This window comes from Cladophialophora immunda, assembly GCF_000835495.1.
Source record: "Cladophialophora immunda strain CBS 83496 unplaced genomic scaffold supercont1.1, whole genome shotgun sequence".
Taxonomy (NCBI): Eukaryota; Fungi; Ascomycota; class Eurotiomycetes; order Chaetothyriales; family Herpotrichiellaceae; genus Cladophialophora; species Cladophialophora immunda.
The window spans coordinates 4,511,238-4,528,968 of NW_015622541.1; the positions used below are offsets into that span (position 1 = coordinate 4,511,238).

General features: G+C 54.7%; 5 protein-coding genes across 5 annotated transcripts; 2 read left to right on the forward strand and 3 right to left on the reverse strand.

Annotated features, from left to right (window-relative positions):
• The first annotated feature begins 969 nt into the window (after nucleotides 1–969).
• On the forward strand, nucleotides 970–4,768 carry PV07_01315 (uncharacterized protein). Its single transcript, XM_016387826.1, has 2 exons — nucleotides 970–3,243; nucleotides 3,308–4,768. The coding sequence occupies exons 1-2, from the start codon at nucleotides 1,096–1,098 to the stop codon at nucleotides 3,440–3,442; spliced, it is 2,283 nt and encodes a 760-aa protein (XP_016254754.1). The 5' UTR covers nucleotides 970–1,095; the 3' UTR covers nucleotides 3,443–4,768.
• On the reverse strand, nucleotides 3,804–5,972 carry PV07_01316 (uncharacterized protein; the record flags this gene model as incomplete). The annotated part of the gene is made up of 3 exons (XM_016387827.1): nucleotides 3,804–5,169; nucleotides 5,219–5,910; nucleotides 5,952–5,972. 3 exons carry the CDS (start codon nucleotides 5,970–5,972, stop codon nucleotides 3,804–3,806), a joined length of 2,079 nt encoding a protein of 692 aa, XP_016254755.1.
• A 645-nt stretch (nucleotides 5,973–6,617) lies between these two features.
• On the reverse strand, nucleotides 6,618–9,231 carry PV07_01317 (uncharacterized protein). The gene is made up of 4 exons (XM_016387828.1): nucleotides 8,354–9,231; nucleotides 8,220–8,292; nucleotides 7,844–8,170; nucleotides 6,618–7,790 (listed from the first exon to the last, which is right to left on the reverse strand). The coding sequence occupies exons 1-4, from the start codon at nucleotides 8,786–8,788 to the stop codon at nucleotides 6,640–6,642; spliced, it is 1,986 nt and encodes a 661-aa protein (XP_016254756.1). The 5' UTR covers nucleotides 8,789–9,231; the 3' UTR covers nucleotides 6,618–6,639.
• Nucleotides 9,232–9,672: 441 nt separating this feature from the next.
• On the forward strand, nucleotides 9,673–10,909 carry PV07_01318 (uncharacterized protein). The gene has a single exon (XM_016387829.1). The coding sequence runs from the start codon at nucleotides 9,783–9,785 to the stop codon at nucleotides 10,806–10,808; it is 1,026 nt and encodes a 341-aa protein (XP_016254757.1). The 5' UTR covers nucleotides 9,673–9,782; the 3' UTR covers nucleotides 10,809–10,909.
• On the reverse strand, nucleotides 10,906–17,109 carry PV07_01319 (uncharacterized protein). The gene is made up of 4 exons (XM_016387830.1): nucleotides 15,928–17,109; nucleotides 15,459–15,878; nucleotides 11,887–15,107; nucleotides 10,906–11,832 (listed from the first exon to the last, which is right to left on the reverse strand). Exons 1-4 carry the CDS (start codon nucleotides 16,582–16,584, stop codon nucleotides 11,703–11,705), a joined length of 4,428 nt encoding a protein of 1,475 aa, XP_016254758.1. The 5' UTR covers nucleotides 16,585–17,109; the 3' UTR covers nucleotides 10,906–11,702.
• Nucleotides 17,110–17,731: the final 622 nt, after the last annotated feature.

A 17,731-nucleotide genomic window follows, 5' to 3' on the forward strand; every position in this document is an offset into this window, starting at 1 on the left:
CACTTCCTAGGACAGAGCTGCTGATCTCGGGGAAGGCTTGACAGACGACGATATACGTACCTATCTAGGTACAGTACTTTACCTTGTGCACGACGCGAGGCTGTGGTCTGAAAGGGGTTGATCCTCGCCGCCTCTTGTTGCTCGGAATCTCAGGTAATCGGCTAATTGTCAGCTTTGTACATGCCAGTTAGTTTCCCAAGATCATCTCTGGCGGAAAAGACTCTGCGATTTCTGCTGGGTCATACCTGTATGGACAGCCCCAGACCTCTGACCACGTAATCTGTCAAATTTCACTGCATTTTTAGTGTGGAAGGGCAGACAGATGCAGGCTCCCACCACCACCACCACCATTCAGACAGCTCTTGACTAGGATCTATCACGGTACGCGCTCAACACTGCAATTTTAGTCGCTTCAAGGAGAGGAACGTGTGTTGTTCTCCTGAATGCCAGGGATGAAAACTGGGGCAGCATACCGGATACCCATCAGCGCGGAGGATGGCGTAGATATCGAGTCATATTTGTGTTGCGGCGTGTTAGGGGCTTGTCGTGATAATAGGGGTTTGTCGCTGCACTGCACTTTTAGTGTCTCCGAGAAATCAGTTGGCGCGGTTTCCAGATGTCCGCAGAGATAGGGCTGAACTTGCACTGCACTTTTAGTCTTGACGAGAAGATGGAGAGGGAAGAGGCCAATTATTAATGATATGACAGTGCACTGCAATTTTAGCCTAGACAAAGGATTGCACCGGTGGGTCACTGGCGCACCACACCTGAGGCACTAAATTCAGCCTCGTCGACTACGACTACGCCTTATCAATTTGTGCAACGTCAGATGATCCCCGCATTCGCTTGCTTGATGGCGGCAACACTTTTATTCGGGCGCCAGGAGATTTCCCTGAAACCTGCCCGTTGCACAATAAGGTGGTGGTGACTGATATGCGTCGCCAACCGAATATGTAGGCGAATCGGGGCGCAATTGTGTAATAATACCAGCAAGGCTCTCGACCCAATCCGCCTCGGGCCTGAAAATTCAAACCTCCAACTTCCGTCCCATCTGCCACCAACGAATCTGTTGAATAGATTGGGCCGCGAGGACCGATGTCCGGCATCGAGCTCATTGGCCTCGCCGCCAGCATTCTCCAGATCGCCGACTTGGGATGGAAGTCAAGCTACAAGCTCTACGCCTTCTCCAAAAGGGTGCACGATGCCGGCAGGGCCATTGAACTGGTCTCGCAAGACATTGCCGCGACGGGGGCCATCCTGAAGCAGCTGGGCGAGGAAGTGCGGAAGGACGAAGAGACCACCCCGGCCAGCCGACTCGGCACGCACGGACTGGTCGTCGCCGCGTCCAAGCTCGTCGACGAATGCCAGACTCTGTTCCGGGAGATCGACCAGGGCATCACGGGCGAAGAGGGGAGCAAGGTGATTCTGGGATTCAAGCAGAAGCTCAAATGGTCGTATCTCGGGCCCCGCGTCGACCTCCTGAGGACCAATCTGGAGCGGCTGAAGAGCTCGCTGGCCCTCATGCTCAACGTGCTCATCTACGCCGAACAGCAGCGAAGCCGGCAGGGAGCAGCGGTCCTGAAGGAACAGCAAGAGCTTGTGGCAAGTTTGGCCGAGCAGAAGAGCGACTCCGAGAAACGAATCGAAGAGTTGCAGAAAAGAATCGAGGCGCCTGGTCCTAGAGCCCAAACCACATCAGATACCGGGACGCCATCACCTTTTCATTCGCTTGCAGAGTCGCGTGTTCAAGCCCCGAGAACAGCGATGGACGCCGCAGGGACAATGACAAGCTTGGGTGCCACCATGTCAGCTGTCCAGATCTCTTCCTTCCCCAGTGCCGACAAGTCTGCGCCACCTGCGCCACCTTGGAGCCCGGCTGTACCTGTGCGTGCGAGAGTCACCAATGCTGCTGACCAATCTGTTCGTCATGAAACTTCGGAGGACGCCCGTCATCCTCTACACCTCGACCACTACCGTCTCCTGATCGAGAGTCTCCTCGAAGAGGTCAACTCTAGCAAGTATGCGCTGGACCACGGTCTGCGATACCGGCTCCACGACGGTGTCCTGGAACTGCACTGGCGTGAATGGCAGGCCCTGAGAGCCTCGTACGGCGATGAGATGCTGCAAACGATCTTGTCTCCGAGCCCTGTCCTCGCACGTCACTGGTATGAGATGGCGACGAAACCTGCGGCACAAAATCCTCCCAAAACGGAATCGCGAGGGAGGAGCTACACGAGGAATTCGAGACGTGAGATCAGCAGGCCGAGACGTGAACCTCTGACTTCAGCGACCGTCGCCTCACCCAATCCTCCGGGGGTTGGTGAAGCGTATCCCTCACAGCCTGAGTTCGCGGGTTATCCCACGGAGCAGAACTTCAATCTCGACTTCAGCTCTCTGGAGAACGATGATGTGCTGGAGAACTTTGACTTCGACGCCTTCCTAGACACCTCCAACAGGTATGCCTACCATTCTGATAGCGCCATGCTATCAATGGGCGATTTGGGTGCGACCGAGCCGATGCTTGACTCCAATGCCACAGCGACACCGCTGAAGCGCAAGACGGACGACGTCCAGAAATATCCTCGGGATCGTTGGGGCCCTGAGCGCCGGGAGACCGATACCAGAGAGGAAAGGTATGGCCCAGGTAACAATGCTAGCCGAGTCCGAGGTGATGGGATTCGTGGATACCGAACACTTGAGCCCGAGGCGGAAGACGTGGAGGACATCACGGCACTCAGAGACGAAACAAAATTCGGGAAACAGCAAGACGATCCTTCAACGCGAAATGCTCGGAGACTAGCAATGCAAGCTGAAGAGACTGGGCGCAACACCCTCGCTCGACTCGGCGCTCAAGCTGAGCAACTGCACAACACTGACGAAAACCTCCACCGCCAACGCCCTCAGACCGACGCTGCCGTGAACAAGCCAAGAGAGCCCAAGAGGCTGGACAAAAGCATGTTCGCTGCGTATGCGAACAACGCTCCCTCGTCAGCCCAGTCCCGCGCGCCGCGTCTTCGCATAGTCAAGGGCGGCGAAGATGGAACGGTTCCCGCGGGACAAAACCTCGCCGCTGGACGGGTCCGGTACCAGTTCGAGCTGGACCGTGAGCGCGACGAAACCCAGGCTGAAGAAATCGACGCCAATTCGGACGAACTACAAGGAGCCGCCAAACGGCTCAACTCGCTTGCCTTTTCCCGGGCCACGGTCGAAGCACCGCGGCCGCCTGCAATGCTACGACTAAAGGTAATTTGTATCTACCTTCCGTACCAAATCAGAAGAAGATCGACTGACTTGATTTTTTTTTTAGATCGGACGCCTCGAGGATGACATGCCCTTCAGCGACGACCCTGCTGCGGCCATTGCGGATCAATTTCTCAGAGAGTGGACGACGGTCGAGCCCATGACCAATAACAACGCTAAAAGATTGAAGAGGATCCGTTAATGGGAGATGCGCATTTGTGGTGAGGCCTTGATAATATCATGTGTGAGATACGCCCGCTTTTCGGCCAAGTAGGCACCTTCTGAGGCTTTTTTGGGGCGTTGAAAAGACCAAAAGAGGCAAGGAAGTAATCGATATTACAGTCGAATGTCAGGCCGAACAACGAAAAGATCGGAAAGCCTTGCCCGAGCTCATGTGCGACTCACCTCAGGCCGCGCCACGCTTCTGGCCGCGCCTCACGTTTCCCGTCACGACATTCGTCGCTCATGGTCAACATCCCCCCCCAGCAGCTGAATCGCCAAGATAATTAGATCTCCTTTCGTCCCTTCTTCTGCGCTGTAGTATTATACATACGCCGAGAAGGTCAGTACTCCTGGTTTCTCTTGAGTCTCTTATGAGTTCCTTTCAGATCCGCATCATTCTCGAACACCATCTCCAAAGACTGGGTTTCATTTTCCAGGATTCGGATGGGCTCTCGAAAGACGCCGATCGTCTCGACCCCCGCGCTCGTGTACCTGAGTTGGGCCGGCCGTTTCGAATTGAGCGCCAAAGCCACCAGTTCCGCGACGGAATCCCAGCTGTTGGAACTGAGGCCCGAACAGATCGACCAAACCAGATGGCCAAGAGCACACGCGCAATAAAGGCCGAGGACGCATGCCGCAATCACGTCGGGGAAGGTGTCGATGCAATAACCAGTGCCGATGCCGAAGAAGTCTAGCCGAACTCGCGTGAAGCCGGCTGTCTGTTCAGAACCACCAAGGCTCAGGGGAGCCGAGGCGTTGTGGACCGACATTGCAGTGGCGATCATGGTACCCAGCAAAGCGGTCAAGTATGGCAAAGTGTCCACGTACGGAGATGCACAGTCATCCGGAGACGGAGAACCGCATCCGCTGTCGTCAGAGGATGAGAGCATGTCGAGCCGATAAAACAAGTCTTGGGTGGTGACAATCGATGTTAGATCGGGACCGTCGTTGGTGGTCTGAGGTGATGTCGATATGTTTGCCCATTCGACGCTGATGGGGACAGTGGGCTCCGACCAACTCTCGCTATAGGGGTCCCCGCCGGTATTCGTGATAGGATCCCCTTCCCGAACCTCCGATGGAACGTCGCCATTGATGTAAGTCGTTCCGGAGTAATAGTCGGATGTCTTGACGTGGGACGACAGCCAGGCCGCCTGAGCACCACACGTTATGGCCGTGGTGCCACTGTCTTCGGGCCGGCTTGGTGCATAGACGGCGATAATCGAATAGTTGCTGCGTAAGGATTCAGGGGTTCGCAGCCACATCAGGTGTGGATCTGTTGTCCCATTATATGAATCCAGAAACGCCCCCTCTGTCAGATTCAAGTTCGCGGGCAGCCCAGAAGCCTGTTGCGAGTCTGAAGAGCTTTGGCTTCCCCTTAATTGCAGGTAGGAGGAGTTGTGGTCCCCACTCACCTCTTGGACGCCGCAGAAGACTTTGACACAAGCCTGTTTGCTGAGATAGCTGGAAAACCAGCCTGTCGCGTTCGAGAGTCGCTTGTCCAAGTGTTTCCACGCCGGATTGTCCTCGGAAGTATTGTCGATATACACCGCAGCGAGACTGGGACTGCAGACAGTGTACCCTCCAACATCTTGCCCCGTGCTCACCGTATACGTAATGTTTACCTGGATGTCGTCGAACCACTCGGCGGTAATCCAAGGCGTTTCGATGAGGTCTCGGTAGAAAATCTGTTCAGCTGCTGCCAGGTTACTGTGAAACTGTTAGTACGCATTCGTGCCTGAGTTGACTTCACGCTTACGCTATGCCCGAAGCTGAAGCCGCTGTCAACTGAGACGGGAAAAAAACCGTCTCATTGAGATAGACGTCGAGCGACCCAACTCGAGGCTGCATTCCCCTTGGTAGCATCAAGATAGCACTCGACGGCCCTACCGAAGCGGCCATGACCAGGCTGACCAGCACAAAAGTGAAGAGTTCGAATTTTCGTCGGAGGCTGAGAGATGGAGAGGTAACGGCCCCCCAAAATTCCAACGAAAAAATCGTCGAGGTGTTCTGTACTTGACTTGCGGCGAGAAGAGCGCCAAAAGGCAAGGCTGTGTTGCCAATGAGTCCTTGCCGAATATAAGCAAGGACTATTGCCGCAATGGACGCCTGCATCAACATCTCGTGGAGCTTAGCGACAAACTGGAGAGCTGAGTAGGCGGCGTTGTATTCGACGAAGACGATTCGAAAATTGTATCCGAGGACGACGCCGCAAGCGACCAGGGGGATGAGGTGAACACTGGCTCTCGCCGCCGCAATGCCACGACTTTTGCGAAGAGCAATCTTCGGTCCTTCAGATCCCCGCCAACCTCCCAGCGATCCAGCAATGGCAAGGCCTAGACTTCGCAAGACGACCTTCGCATAGTCATTGACGCTTTGGAGGAAACCTCTCCCGCTTTGCAAGACTGCGGAGGCATGCTCTTTGCTATGTCGGGTGTCAGTGCTCGGAATCTGGAGAAGGGAACGATGGGGTGTGACCTCGCCTGTCGTACGTCCACCAATCGATACCCCATCTTCCAGGGCGCAAGTAGAGACCGGGATCGGACAGATACTGTCAGAAACAGCAATCACTCTTTTTGCGCGGATACCTGGCGAATACAATTGCTGGCGTTCTGATCGCAGCAAAGCACCTGCGACATTCAGGTGTCGTTCAGTGGCTTGAACCCTGCGTTCAAGACGACTTCGTCCCAGTGATTTACTGTCATAATTGATTGGGTTGAATCAAGCGGGATTGCCGAGTCTCGACGGTGTAGGCATACGCCCGCAACGAGAAAGAGTTCTCGAATAGCAAGGTGATGATAGCGAGCATATGGCATGCTCCGACACAACGGGGCTGCGTGTGAGGCAGAGCACGAGGCGAACTCTCGCTGCGACCCATGCATCAACGCCCGTTTCATGTTCCCCCTGTTGAGCCGATCAGGCTAACGCGCGGCTTTGAGCTGGCAGCTGACTGCTGGTGAGGCTGAGGGTCGTAGGCTAGGCATTCCGGTATGTGACTTGCTCTTGGTGGTAGCTTTAACTTGATTGGATCTAATTCATATGTCCCTGGTCACTGAAAGTTGCTAGGAAGTGCGTCAAGGAGGCTCACTGAGACCGAAAAGCAGGAGTGCGTAAGTGAGGATAGGATTGGATTTCGATGGAGGGACTCTTTGTTTCTTCACAAACTTGTTGATTACTCAATTAATATCCAGACTCATATGAAAACGATCTTGACAGCGTGATATCCTGTTCTTCCCGGCTCGTAACATCGTCAAGATCCTGGTCCCTATCCTCACCTCGTACTTTGGACATGTCCTTTGATGACTCGTGATAGCCGAACCCCTTTTCTTGGTCCTTCTCGGCCATGGCCGTCATCTCGACAGCTCCCCCTTCGACAGGTGGCTTTTCATTGTCTTCCGTCACACACCCATTCTCGCCAGAGCTCTCCCGGTTCAGCTTTGCCTCTTTCAGCTGCCTCGCCCTCGTCTCCCGTTCTCTTCGCTCTGTTCTCCACTTCATCCCCCAGAAATACACGGCCCAAAGCATCGGCGAAGTCGTAACTAGCCCCAAAGTCAAAAATGTAAATGTCCAGCCTCGTCCCCACGCATCGATCATGGGGATCACGGCGGCCGTGGCGCCTGCACCTAGGCCGCATCTGACAAGGTTGTTGGCTGCCGTTGCCGTCGCAGGGGCTCTAGGATAGAAATCAACCAAGAGCGTGCTCGTGACGTTGAATGCAATAGACATGCTGAAGCTCGTGAAGAAGAGGACCACCAGTAATGCCGGGAGAGGGCCATTGACATCCAGGATCCAGCCGAATGCAAGAACCAACATTGACGTAAGATACACGGCGGGAATGGCGATTTGCAGCCTCACCTTTTCAATCGGGAAATTGCTCAGGTCCTGATTTCGTCCCTTGCGGATCTTCACTCCCAGCTTCTTGCACCAACGGGCAAAGTTACGGTCCAAGAGTTGTCCATTCGTCAGGGCAGCACATAGGGACCCACAGCCGAAAGGAATAAAGCACAAGCCGATCTGTAGTTCGTTGAAACCAAAAATCGCTTGCAGTTGAGAAGGCAAGCTGGCTGTGACATCGTAAAAGGCGGCAAACAGGAAAGCGTTATAGAAAAGAAGCAGTGCGTTCTCCTTGTCCATGATGATATGAAGAGACCGCAGGGGATTGGGGAAACGAAACTTCTTTTTCTGCCGGGTCTCGCTTTGGGATTGATCGTCTTTCGAGGACATCTGGTCCCGAGGACGCAACTTTCGAGCTTTGCGTATTGCCAGGTAGTTCATCAGAGACATGTTCCAGCCTTTTGGTGGGATAGAACCGTTGCCGACCTGAGTACGAGCTATTAAGTTGTCAACGACCGATTGAGCAGCGTTCTTCTTTGATCCGGCCTACCTGTCTCCGGAAAGAAAATCGCAAAGACAACCATGAAGGCAGAGCCCATGATCATCAGGAACCAGAAGATAGCCCTCCACCCCAAGAATTGGGCGAGGACACCTCCAACGACGGGGCCTATCGCTGGACCGAGCAGAGAACCTGCAAGGGTAAAGCCCATGTATCTACCTCTTTCTGCCGCGGTGGCAACGTCGGACACAACGGCGCTACACATGGCTATAGTGGCGCTAGAACCTGAGCTCTGGAAGCAGCGCAAGACAAATAGCGCGGCATAACTGTTTTGAAGTGCAAGACCAATGTTGGCGAGGATGTAGATAGTAAAACAAACTATTGAGCGAATTAGTTAGAAGTATTGAAACTAGACCAATGTGCGTACCGGCATATGCGGGACGCCGACCAGCAGCATCAGCAAGATCTCCAACAAACGTAGGGGCAAGGCCTTGGAATATCTGTACGAGAGTCAAGTCAACTTCCGTGAACGACATGGCCACACGGGAGAAGATAGCGTACCATATAAGAGGTCAGAGTCAAGTTAATCAATGAATTCGAGACATGCAAATCTTTCGCTAATGCATTCAGAGCAGGGAAATAGATCTGGCCGGATACAGGGGAAAAGAACCCAGCCCACGACGCCATAAACACTATGAATAGCTTTTGGTTCTTTGTGAAGACGGAATGGATTGGTCCCCCACCCGCATCGGTTACTGTTCGTTCGGCCTGGACAGTGTTTGGCAGCTCTTCTTGAGCAGTGGGTATCCTCTCGAGGGCGCCATGTCCGTTGGTGTGAGATGCCTCGCTTTGCGACGGTGAGTGCCGCGTCTCCGCGCACGAGCGAACAGTTTGTGTTTCTTGGTGTTTGGTAGAGTCAAACGCAGAGCGGTTGCCACTTGATGATGCTGGGATCTTTGGGGCGTGTTGATCCGCGACAAAGGAACCTCCCGACATCAAGTCCAGCCGGGGCACTCGGTGAGAAAGAGAGAGTCTCTGGCAAAAGCTTGGGTCTCGTGGGCGTGGTGGGGTTGATCGGGGATCTTGAACGCAATTTTAGGCGTGCCTATCGCCTGTTGAGTGATCATGGGCAAGCCTCTTGGCTATGGATCTCTTCTGCTTCGTAGACCAAAAGTCCAACAACGCCGGAGAAGGAGAGGAGGAGAGGAACAGAGGAGGGAAAATCGAGGTCTAAGAACCAGCCATAGCATCATAGTGGCAGATAAAAGCGTCGACAGGCATGAGGAGATCGCAGGGACAATAGCCGGTCACGGAGACCGTCAAATGCCTGGCGATGTATTGGTTCTCTGGCCATTCAGTGGGCCGGCAATCCATACCGCAGCCCTAGCGGGCCTGCAGAAAATTTTGGGCTCCGTCGTTGAGGCGATGATAGATTCATGACGATGCAGGTGTATGGTGTTTCTCGGGAGAGGAAGATGGCCTGGAAGAGGGAGGGGGTTTGGAAGTACCTCGTTTCTGTCATTCTCCCCTCTCAACCTTGAAAATGAACAATTGTTCATATCCAGAATTCTTTGCACGGCGTCATTACAACTTCAGTACCTGCCCAAGGGCAGTTGGGGGCTCAGTGGGGGTGATTGGGGGTTGCCCTCAGAGTTGCCGCTTGAGCCGATGAGCCGGACAGACTCCGGCTCTGCAGTTAGGCTCTGCCACCACCCGAGCAACCTCAACCACCACTCCCTCCCCCCCAGTGGCCCCCCTAATCTGCCTTTCCAACCCTACTGACCGCCGCCCACCGCCTCTTCTCCAATCCACAGCCTCTGTCCCGCCCTTTTCTGCCTGCCCGCGCCTTATCTCCACGCACGCGCTCTGCCACTCACCGCCCATCGCTGCGCATATCGGCGCGTCGCCGCCGATATTCGCAATTGCCGCAACCTCCAAGATCCCTCCGCAACAACCCCGGGCTATGCACTATGTGATGCCTCGCGGATGAATGCAGAGACCTCATCCTCATCCTCGTCCTCGACGTGAACTCCAGAAGCATCATGTTGACGGGCCCACTGCCGAAAGCCTGACCACGAAGGCGGCGGATGAGGGCACCCATCTGACCTTCTATCCAGCCTATGCCTTCAAGGCCTCTGCGACCTGGTTGAAATGGGTGAAACTGACCTGTCTGGACATTCACACCGTGTTGCAACGTCATGAGAAATATTCTCAGGTCACTACCTCCATAGCCGTGGAAGGTAACGACCCCCACGCACGCCAGCGTGACCCCCCTCTACTGCTCTTCTACCTCAACCATCCCGTCCAATTCGTTCAGGTGATTGGTGTGGTGGTTACTTTGGAGGACTACTTCGAGAAGTTCTGGCTTTTCAAAATCGACGATAGCAGTGGCGCAGTCATTGACGTAACATGTCCCAAGCCAGAGGAGAAGCAGGGCGAGCTGGGCGCCAGACCAAGCAACCCAGGGACTAGGCGGGCCACAGAAACTGTGAAACAACAGTTGGACCCAAGATCAAAGTCAAGGCCAAAGTTCCATCCCGCGTCTGGAGAAGATGGAGAAGCCACGGAAGAAGAACAGCTTCAAGACACCCTCTCCCTCCTCGATATCGGCACCACCGTGCAAGCCAAAGGCACCCTCACAACGTTCCGCTCGACGCGGCAACTTTCCCTCCTGCGTCTGGATATCCTCCCAACTACAACCCACGAAATGGCACTGATCGCTTCGCGCACACAATTCCTCTCCTCGACGCTCTCCAGACCCTGGGTACTGACGCGGGAAGAACAGAGGAAATTGCGCGACGAAGCGCAGCACGAGAGGGCCGACGACATCGAGCGGGCGAAGAAGAGGAAGACGCGCGAGACCAAAAGAAGGGACAGGGAGGAAAGGCACAGGCAAATTATTGAGAAGGAGTATGAGAAGGAAGAGATACAGAGACAGAAGGAGGGACAGGAGGCTCGGAAATGGGGAGAAGTACTGAAAGGGCCCAGGAGGAAGAGGATGAAGTCTTTGGATTGAATTGAGTTGGCTCATTATAATGCAGCCGGACCTCGTCGCTAGACCCGGTATTGGTGTTTGTGCCGTACAATAATATAGGCTAACAGTACTGCTGCCGCCACTCTCGATGTCTTGTTCAGCCTTTGCCCGGTGATCGCGCCACCTGTATCAGTGATGATTACATTAACAGACCATGGCGTTTGGAACGAAAAGGTTTTGAATATTCGTCAATGTACAGTACAAGAAGGCTACCCATCCATCAAACCCACCTATCGACCAAGGAAGCCGCTCGACGTTGAACCAACCTTCGTCGATGACAACAACCCGACGCATCAGTCTGGACTCGACAACCCGACCTAGACCCCATCTAGCTCGAGAAAGTACACCTGCTTGCTGATGATTGAATGGGTGAGATCGAAAGGGTGCGCTGGTGTCCCGTCCTTCTCCTCTCAACTCTGCCATGCTCTCCTGACGAACAGCTCTCCATGGCAAGTCTATTTGCGCTTTTCCACCATTACTCCACGAAGCCGTAGTATGATTCCAACCAGCCAGTAGATGGAAGCCCCTTCCTTCCCCGAATTCTCAAATCAACCCTATGCATGATGTATTCTTTTGAGTAGAAACACACTCTCTATCCCGCGTTTCCGCGTGCTCGAATCGAAGGCTCGAAGTGCGATTCTCAAATCCATGGTTGCCAAAATCCGCTGTGATCTTGCATGGACGAGAATCGAGGGGAAAAACAAACGGTCCGCTTTTTCGTTGCGCTGTAAATGCTAAACAGGTGGCTTTGCTCTCGCCGGGGTATCAATGCACATCTTTTCTTCTATCCATCCCCACAAGCGGCCGTCGGTCAAATATTAGTGTAATCGAATCGTATTATGTTGTACACATGTTTTGATCGGGATTATGTGGCTTTCACACGGCGTTTTTGTCCGGTGATCTCGATCGTTCTCGTTCGATGCTTGGCTGCGACTTTTGCACGGGAGGTGATGCGGGATTAGATGGCGGTGACCCAGGTCCGTCGTTCTCGAGAGCGGCAAGGGCACTGACGAAGTGTTAGCCTTTTGCACGGTTCCATCAGACTGTCATATGGGCTTACCTGAAAGCATTTGTGCTAGACTCATCCTTCTTCTCCTTGTCTTTCTGAGCAGGGGGCGTTCCAGTTCGGCTGCTTGTCGCACTGTCATCTCCTCGCCCCAGAAGGCCACCCGGCCCAAGTCCACGACGCCCACTGTTGGTACGCCCGCCCATTAAGCTAGGCGGCCCCAAAGGACCGGGTCCAGACGTGTGGCTGGGATGGCGAGCATTGCGGTTACCAAGTTTTCTCAGGTCATCGGTACCCACACGGTTCGACGTGTCAGGAGGCGGAACTTGTCCTCCAAAGCCGCTGAAGCTTCGCGCATCACCACGGCCCATCGGCATCCGGCCTCCCCCGCCACGACCACCGGTCTGGCTCGCGAGTCTCCTGAGCTCATCCTCACGTGCCTGGCGTTCAGCCTCTTCGCGAATCTCGGTGATAGTCTTCGGGCCCTTGTTGTCTTCCTTAGAGGCCCATCCCTTAGACCGTAGATCAACAACATCCATGAGCATAAATCTGAGGCGGCTGGGAAGTTCCGGTAGGTCAATCATGGACTTGATGCGCTCGAAGTAGAGATCCATCCGTCCTTGTGCCTTGCTCTCGGGGTTGTCAAGCTGTTTGCCAACTGTTCGCAGCAAGCTTGTCAAGCTTTCAATTTCGGCCTCATCTGGGGTTCCTTCGTAATCGACAAGCTTCTTGACGCACTCATGCATGATTCGTTCAGTCAACATTGACAACTTGAACAATTCACCAATGAATTTGACGAGACCCAAACCGCGACGCTTGGCAGCTGCCGCGATATAATATTCGTCGGACAGCATGACAGCCTCCTCAGATTCTCCCTCCGGTCTGGGCGGCAGATTGACCTTCCAGCCACGTTCAAACTCTTCTTGGCAGCGGTTGAGGAGGTATTTCCGGAACAGATTACCACCGGTCACGACATTGCCATTCTTGTCCTTGATCCCCTCGTCTCTGATATCCGGGCTCATGCTTTCCAACATGCGTCGGCAGAAAGAGGCGTACATGCCCGCCCAATGAGCTTCGTCGGTGGCCTTTTCAAAGGTGAGCTGGATCACTTGGCGCAGAGTTCGACCGTCCTTTTCGTGTTTGGATTGAGCCGCGATGTCCAAGATCTGGTCCGCGAGTTTGTCGAACTTCTCGGGTGTCATCTTGTTCAGAAGCGCCTTTGTCTTGCGCTGCACGGTCTCAGGGTCCATTAAGCCATCGCCACCGGGAGCAGGGCCAGATACGATGGGCTGAACGAGGCTCCTGGGTTTCCAACCAGTGGAAGAGGTCTCGAGAGCTGTGATGGCCATACCGGCAGTAAGGGGCATGGATTTGTTTTCCTCTTGCATCTGCTTTGCATTCTGCTTGGCGCGCTTGCTCTCAGCACGAGAGCCGCCACGACTTGCACCACCAACGCGAGGAGAGCCAGGAATAGGTCCAAGGGGGTTGTTGGAAGGCGTACGGCCGCCCATCGACGGCTGCATCTGACCTCCTGGACGTCCGAACTGTGCAAATGGATTCGCCGCCATGGCACCACTCCTCAAGGCGTTCGATGCAGCGAATCGCTGCTCTGAAGTTGTACCTGGCGGGAGAGTTGGTCTGTTGGGTCCGCCACCAAACGAGCCCATGGCTCCAAAGTTGCTCATAGGAGGAGGTCCGCGAGACGAAGCACTGCGGTTACCCATGCCAGAAGGAGTCCTGGCTGATGCACTCGGTCGGGCCGAAGCGTCTCCGTCACCCAACGCATCCCGAATGCGAGCATCCCAGTCAAGAGTCGGCTTCTCTTTGAATACGCTCTGGAACTGGAGCAGGAACTCTTTGTTATATTTGAAACCGCGGTCAGCCGGTGCATTGGCGTTTAGTGCAGGGTTGGGCGAAGCGATATCTGACGGATAAACAACCTTGGAGATATCACCGAGCTTCTTGGCAGACTGGAGGGCTTTCAACGTTGCACTTGGCTCAGGAGGCTCGACAGGCTTCTTAGTGTCGAGGGTGAGCTCGGCAGCCTTGGTACGACGACCAGGGGCCTTTGCAGGAGGAGGCATTGACACGTCCGAGACAGGTGTAGCAGTTCCGCTTTCAGCGGGCGTCGTAGGACCGGCGGGGCTTTCAACCGACGCAGGGGTGCCGAATGGATTGGGCTTGAGCTCAGCGAAGAGTTTCTTGCTGGCTTCGTCTCCTGATGCGCCGTCGACCTTTTCCTTTTGGCGGGCTAGTTCTTCCTCTTCGGCCTTGCGCTCCAGCTCCTTCATGTTGGTCTCATAAGCCGCGGCCTCTTCTTCCTCCTTCTTCCGCTGGGCTTCGCGCTGAGCAGCCTTTCTCTTGTTGTATTCTTCTTCACGTCTCAGTTCTTCTGCTTCCCTGGCAGCCTCTTCGGCCTCCATTTCAGCAGCAAGAGCATCCAAGTCAAGCTCGTCCTGCTGCGGATTGACAGACGCTGCCGGAGCCTCTGCAGCCTCTGTCTCTGCAGCCTGCTTAGCAGCTTCAGCTTTCTCTGCAGCCTCTTTGGCCTCCTTCTCCATGGCCTCCGCCTTGGCTTGAGCCTCGGCGGCCTCCCGCTCGGCCAGCGCTGCGGCTTCTTTCTCCATCTCCGCCTTTTCGGCCATTTCCTTCTCCAGTTTCAGCCTGGCTTCATCTTCGGCGATCTTCTTGGCAACAGCTTCCTGCATTTGCTTCTTCACCTCCTCCGCAGTTTTTGTGCTGACGCTTTCTGTTCGGCTGTGAGCATTGTCGGCGGCGCTGGCAGTCCGACTAGGAGGCGTGGGCGCAGATTGTGGGGGCACTGTAGCTGAGACAGGAGTCGGGTTCGCAGGCGACGCAGGGGACTTGTTGAAGGAGACGACCTCGCCTGCAGTATTCTTGATTGTGATGGCGGCACTCTTCTTCGGGGGGATGGTGTAGTTTGATTTCTGCGAAGACACACTCGGGGCTCGATTGGCTGGATGTGGGGGGCCAGTAGGGCCTGGAGTCGGCGGCTGTTGGCCAATGCTGGAACCGGGTCGATCGGGAGCAGATATTTGGGACGACTGCCTCGACATCGAAGGCGGCGGGCCGCCCTGATTGCTGTACGAAGGCTGCATGCTAGGTGCATACATGCCTTGGTTGAAGTGCGGGCGAGGAGATTGAGGCTGCATGCCGTATTGGGGGTTGTATTGAGCCTGCATGGCACCCGGGGCATACATTTGTTGCAAATACATTTGCTGAATACTAGGATCAGCCTGTGTCATGGGGAACGCCTGTGCTCTCGCAGTCAGAAAGTGTTCTGAAAAACGTTCAAAATTGCCAGACTCGGGGGATAAGTCAGGGTAAGGAAGTACACTGGGAGCATTTGTGACAACGTGAACAGGGGGCTGCCCAAGTTCGGGGACAACTTGAACAGATGGATGCGCGAGATCGGGGCGATAGTAGTCCGAGGCTGGATCTTTGCTGTAGAACGTTGATCCCTCCTCGTGTCCACCTCTACCAGGGCCTTTACCGCGACCAGCTCCACGACCGCCACGGTTCCGACCTCTCGTAGGCTTGCCTCTCTCTCTTGTGGGTTCTCTGGCGGGATCACGGGAAGAAGAAAATGGTGGGTGGTTCTTTACATGTTGGGGTCCCATATAATATCCATTGGGTTGAGGCTGCATCCCGGGCTGCACCATATGTATTTGACCTCCCATATTCGGCGTTCCTGGTTGGGCGTTAACAAGAGCAGGGCTGCGGGTGCCCATCGCGGGAGATCCTTGATAAGGTAGTGGTTGACCTCGGCCTTGATATCCAGTTTGGAACGAGCGTCCGTTCGAGGTAGGTCGGAATTGTTGTTGGGGAGAGAAATGCATGGGTTGTTGCTGGTACCCAGGATTGAATCCTCTTCCACGGCCTGGACCGCCTGGAAAGCCTCCACGGGTTGGGCCAGCTGGGATACCCGGGCCACCAACGTCGCTGTGGATCGATTGCGAAGAGCCTCGTCTCATATGCTCTTGTTGAGGTCCAAATTGTAGCTGAGATATCGGCCTAGTCATACCCTGCGGGAAAAGGTCAGAAACTGGTGAAAACAACATGATTTGATCTTACACTTGGGTCATTCTGATCACCCGAGAGAGTTCCAAATGTATATCCATTTCCTTGACCCTGAAAACCGGTAGGAGGGCGACCACCACTGACGGAAGCAGGTTGAGGAATTGGTGATGGAGAATTTGAAGGAGACGTTGCGCGAGGATTCAGTTGGCTGACACTGAGATTTGCAGAGTTTTGATGCGCCAACGAAGGGGGTGTGCCCATCGCCGGGGAACCAGCAGGGTTGGCCACTCCCAACGAGCCAAACTGAATATTTCCCGTCTTGTTCTGAGTGCCACCAGGACCACCGCCGTTTGCCGCAAAGCCGGTGGCGCCTGCTGGTGTAACTGTCATTGACGGTTTGCGCGTATGGTCAGGAAGTGAGACGCTTCCGTTGACAGAAGGGATGGCGGGAATGGTGGGATTTCTTCCGTTTACAGAATCGCTATGCCCATGGGCGGGCGGAGCGCCTCCAACTGCTGCAGACATGTTGGTGGGCTCCGATGCATTTGGTGTAGAAGGAGGTTTGGAGGCGGAGGGAAACGAGGTTCGGCCTTGATTAGCCAAATTCGACCCAGTCGCAAAATGGGAGGCTGTGGGTTGTTGTGGGCCTACTGCAGCAGCGAAAGAAGGTTTTGATCGAGTAGAGGAGGACTGCTGAGGATTCGATGTCATCAGAGGTGATGAAAAGACTTCAGGCAGCGATTCGGATATGTGAGGTTGACTGGAAGGCTGAAACCCAGCGGATGACAAACGTAGCTCTGAGTGAAGGTTGGAAAAAAAAAAAGTTCCCGAGCCCGCAGGTGATTGTAGGGTAGCGAAGGAAGAATTGAGGGTGAATGAACCACTTTGCGGCGACTGTCTCGAGTGAACGGAAGCCGCTCTCGTGCTTGTGTGGAGGATGGCGAAGAGGGAGAAGTGTTTGTGATTCTCTTTTTTTTTCTTGTGAGAGGAGATTCACCACGCAGGCAGATTTCCGGGCCTGTTCAGGACGAGGAAAACCGCGGCGACGGACGGCAAAAGTGTACCCTGCTCAAGAGGGACAAGAAGACACGACAAGGGATGTCGTTGACGATACCAGAGAAGCCTCACGCAAGGGTGAGGCGCAACTGGAATTTGTTGAAGGGGGTGGTATGAAAGTTTGAGCAAGAGAAAACCGCAGTTGGGAAAGAGGCGGTTCAAGGCTCTCTCCTTTCTACGAAATTTTTTGGTCAGTCCGCGGCTTGGCAATGACCTGCGAGGACCGCGACTGGCCCAGCGAGCCACCCAAACGGCAGTTCTTGCTGGCTGCTTGACGCCTCGTAGGCGCAACCCGCCCGCAATCTTACCCTCGGGCTGCCTATTACTCGCTATTTAAGCATCGACTTAGCAGTACGGCCGGGGTGCCAGTGTGCCCGGGGCACCTTTTGGCTTCACGACGGGCTGGCTTCCTGGATTTGTTCGTATGACCGTCACTCCATGACATCCCTGATCGTCACTCAGTTTTCTCCCAATCACTTCCACCCAGTTACTACTTTTCTTTTCCTCGATTTCCCCCTTTTTAACACAGAGTACTCGTACAATGGGATGTACCGAGCATTATCCACGCTCAACCCTCGACCGTCAGATGATGGCTCGGCCCTTGGGGGACATGGGCGTCGCATGGGCGTCCCATAAGCGAGTCCGACCCTCTGGTCCATTGGTGACTTCATGACGATATTTGAGCCAGGGTTTCGTCTACCTGCTGCCTCACTCTCCCAACGCTTATCATGGGTTTCCCACCCGTGGCTCCATCCTCCCCCGACAAGTCACAGAAAACGTCCGCAAAGCCGAATGCGCCTCC

Coding starts and splice junctions, on each gene's coding strand:
- PV07_01317 (XM_016387828.1), bottom strand. CDS start 8,788: ATGTCGGGAGGTTCCTTTGTCGCGGATCAACACGCCCCAAAGATCCCA. Junction 8,293..8,353: donor TGACTCTGACCTCTTATATG/GTACGCTATCTT, acceptor ACTCTCGTACAG/ATATTCCAAGGCCTTGCCCC. Junction 8,171..8,219: donor TCGGCGTCCCGCATATGCCG/GTACGCACATTG, acceptor TTCGCTCAATAG/TTTGTTTTACTATCTACATC.
- PV07_01315 (XM_016387826.1), top strand. CDS start 1,096: ATGTCCGGCATCGAGCTCATTGGCCTCGCCGCCAGCATTCTCCAGATC. Junction 3,244..3,307: donor CTGCAATGCTACGACTAAAG/GTAATTTGTATC, acceptor TTTTTTTTTTAG/ATCGGACGCCTCGAGGATGA.
- PV07_01318 (XM_016387829.1), top strand. CDS start 9,783: ATGCAGAGACCTCATCCTCATCCTCGTCCTCGACGTGAACTCCAGAAG.
- PV07_01319 (XM_016387830.1), bottom strand. CDS start 16,584: ATGACATCGAATCCTCAGCAGTCCTCCTCTACTCGATCAAAACCTTCT. Junction 15,879..15,927: donor GTGATCAGAATGACCCAAGT/GTAAGATCAAAT, acceptor CTTTTCCCGCAG/GGTATGACTAGGCCGATATC. Junction 11,833..11,886: donor TCTAGCACAAATGCTTTCAG/GTAAGCCCATAT, acceptor ACACTTCGTCAG/TGCCCTTGCCGCTCTCGAGA.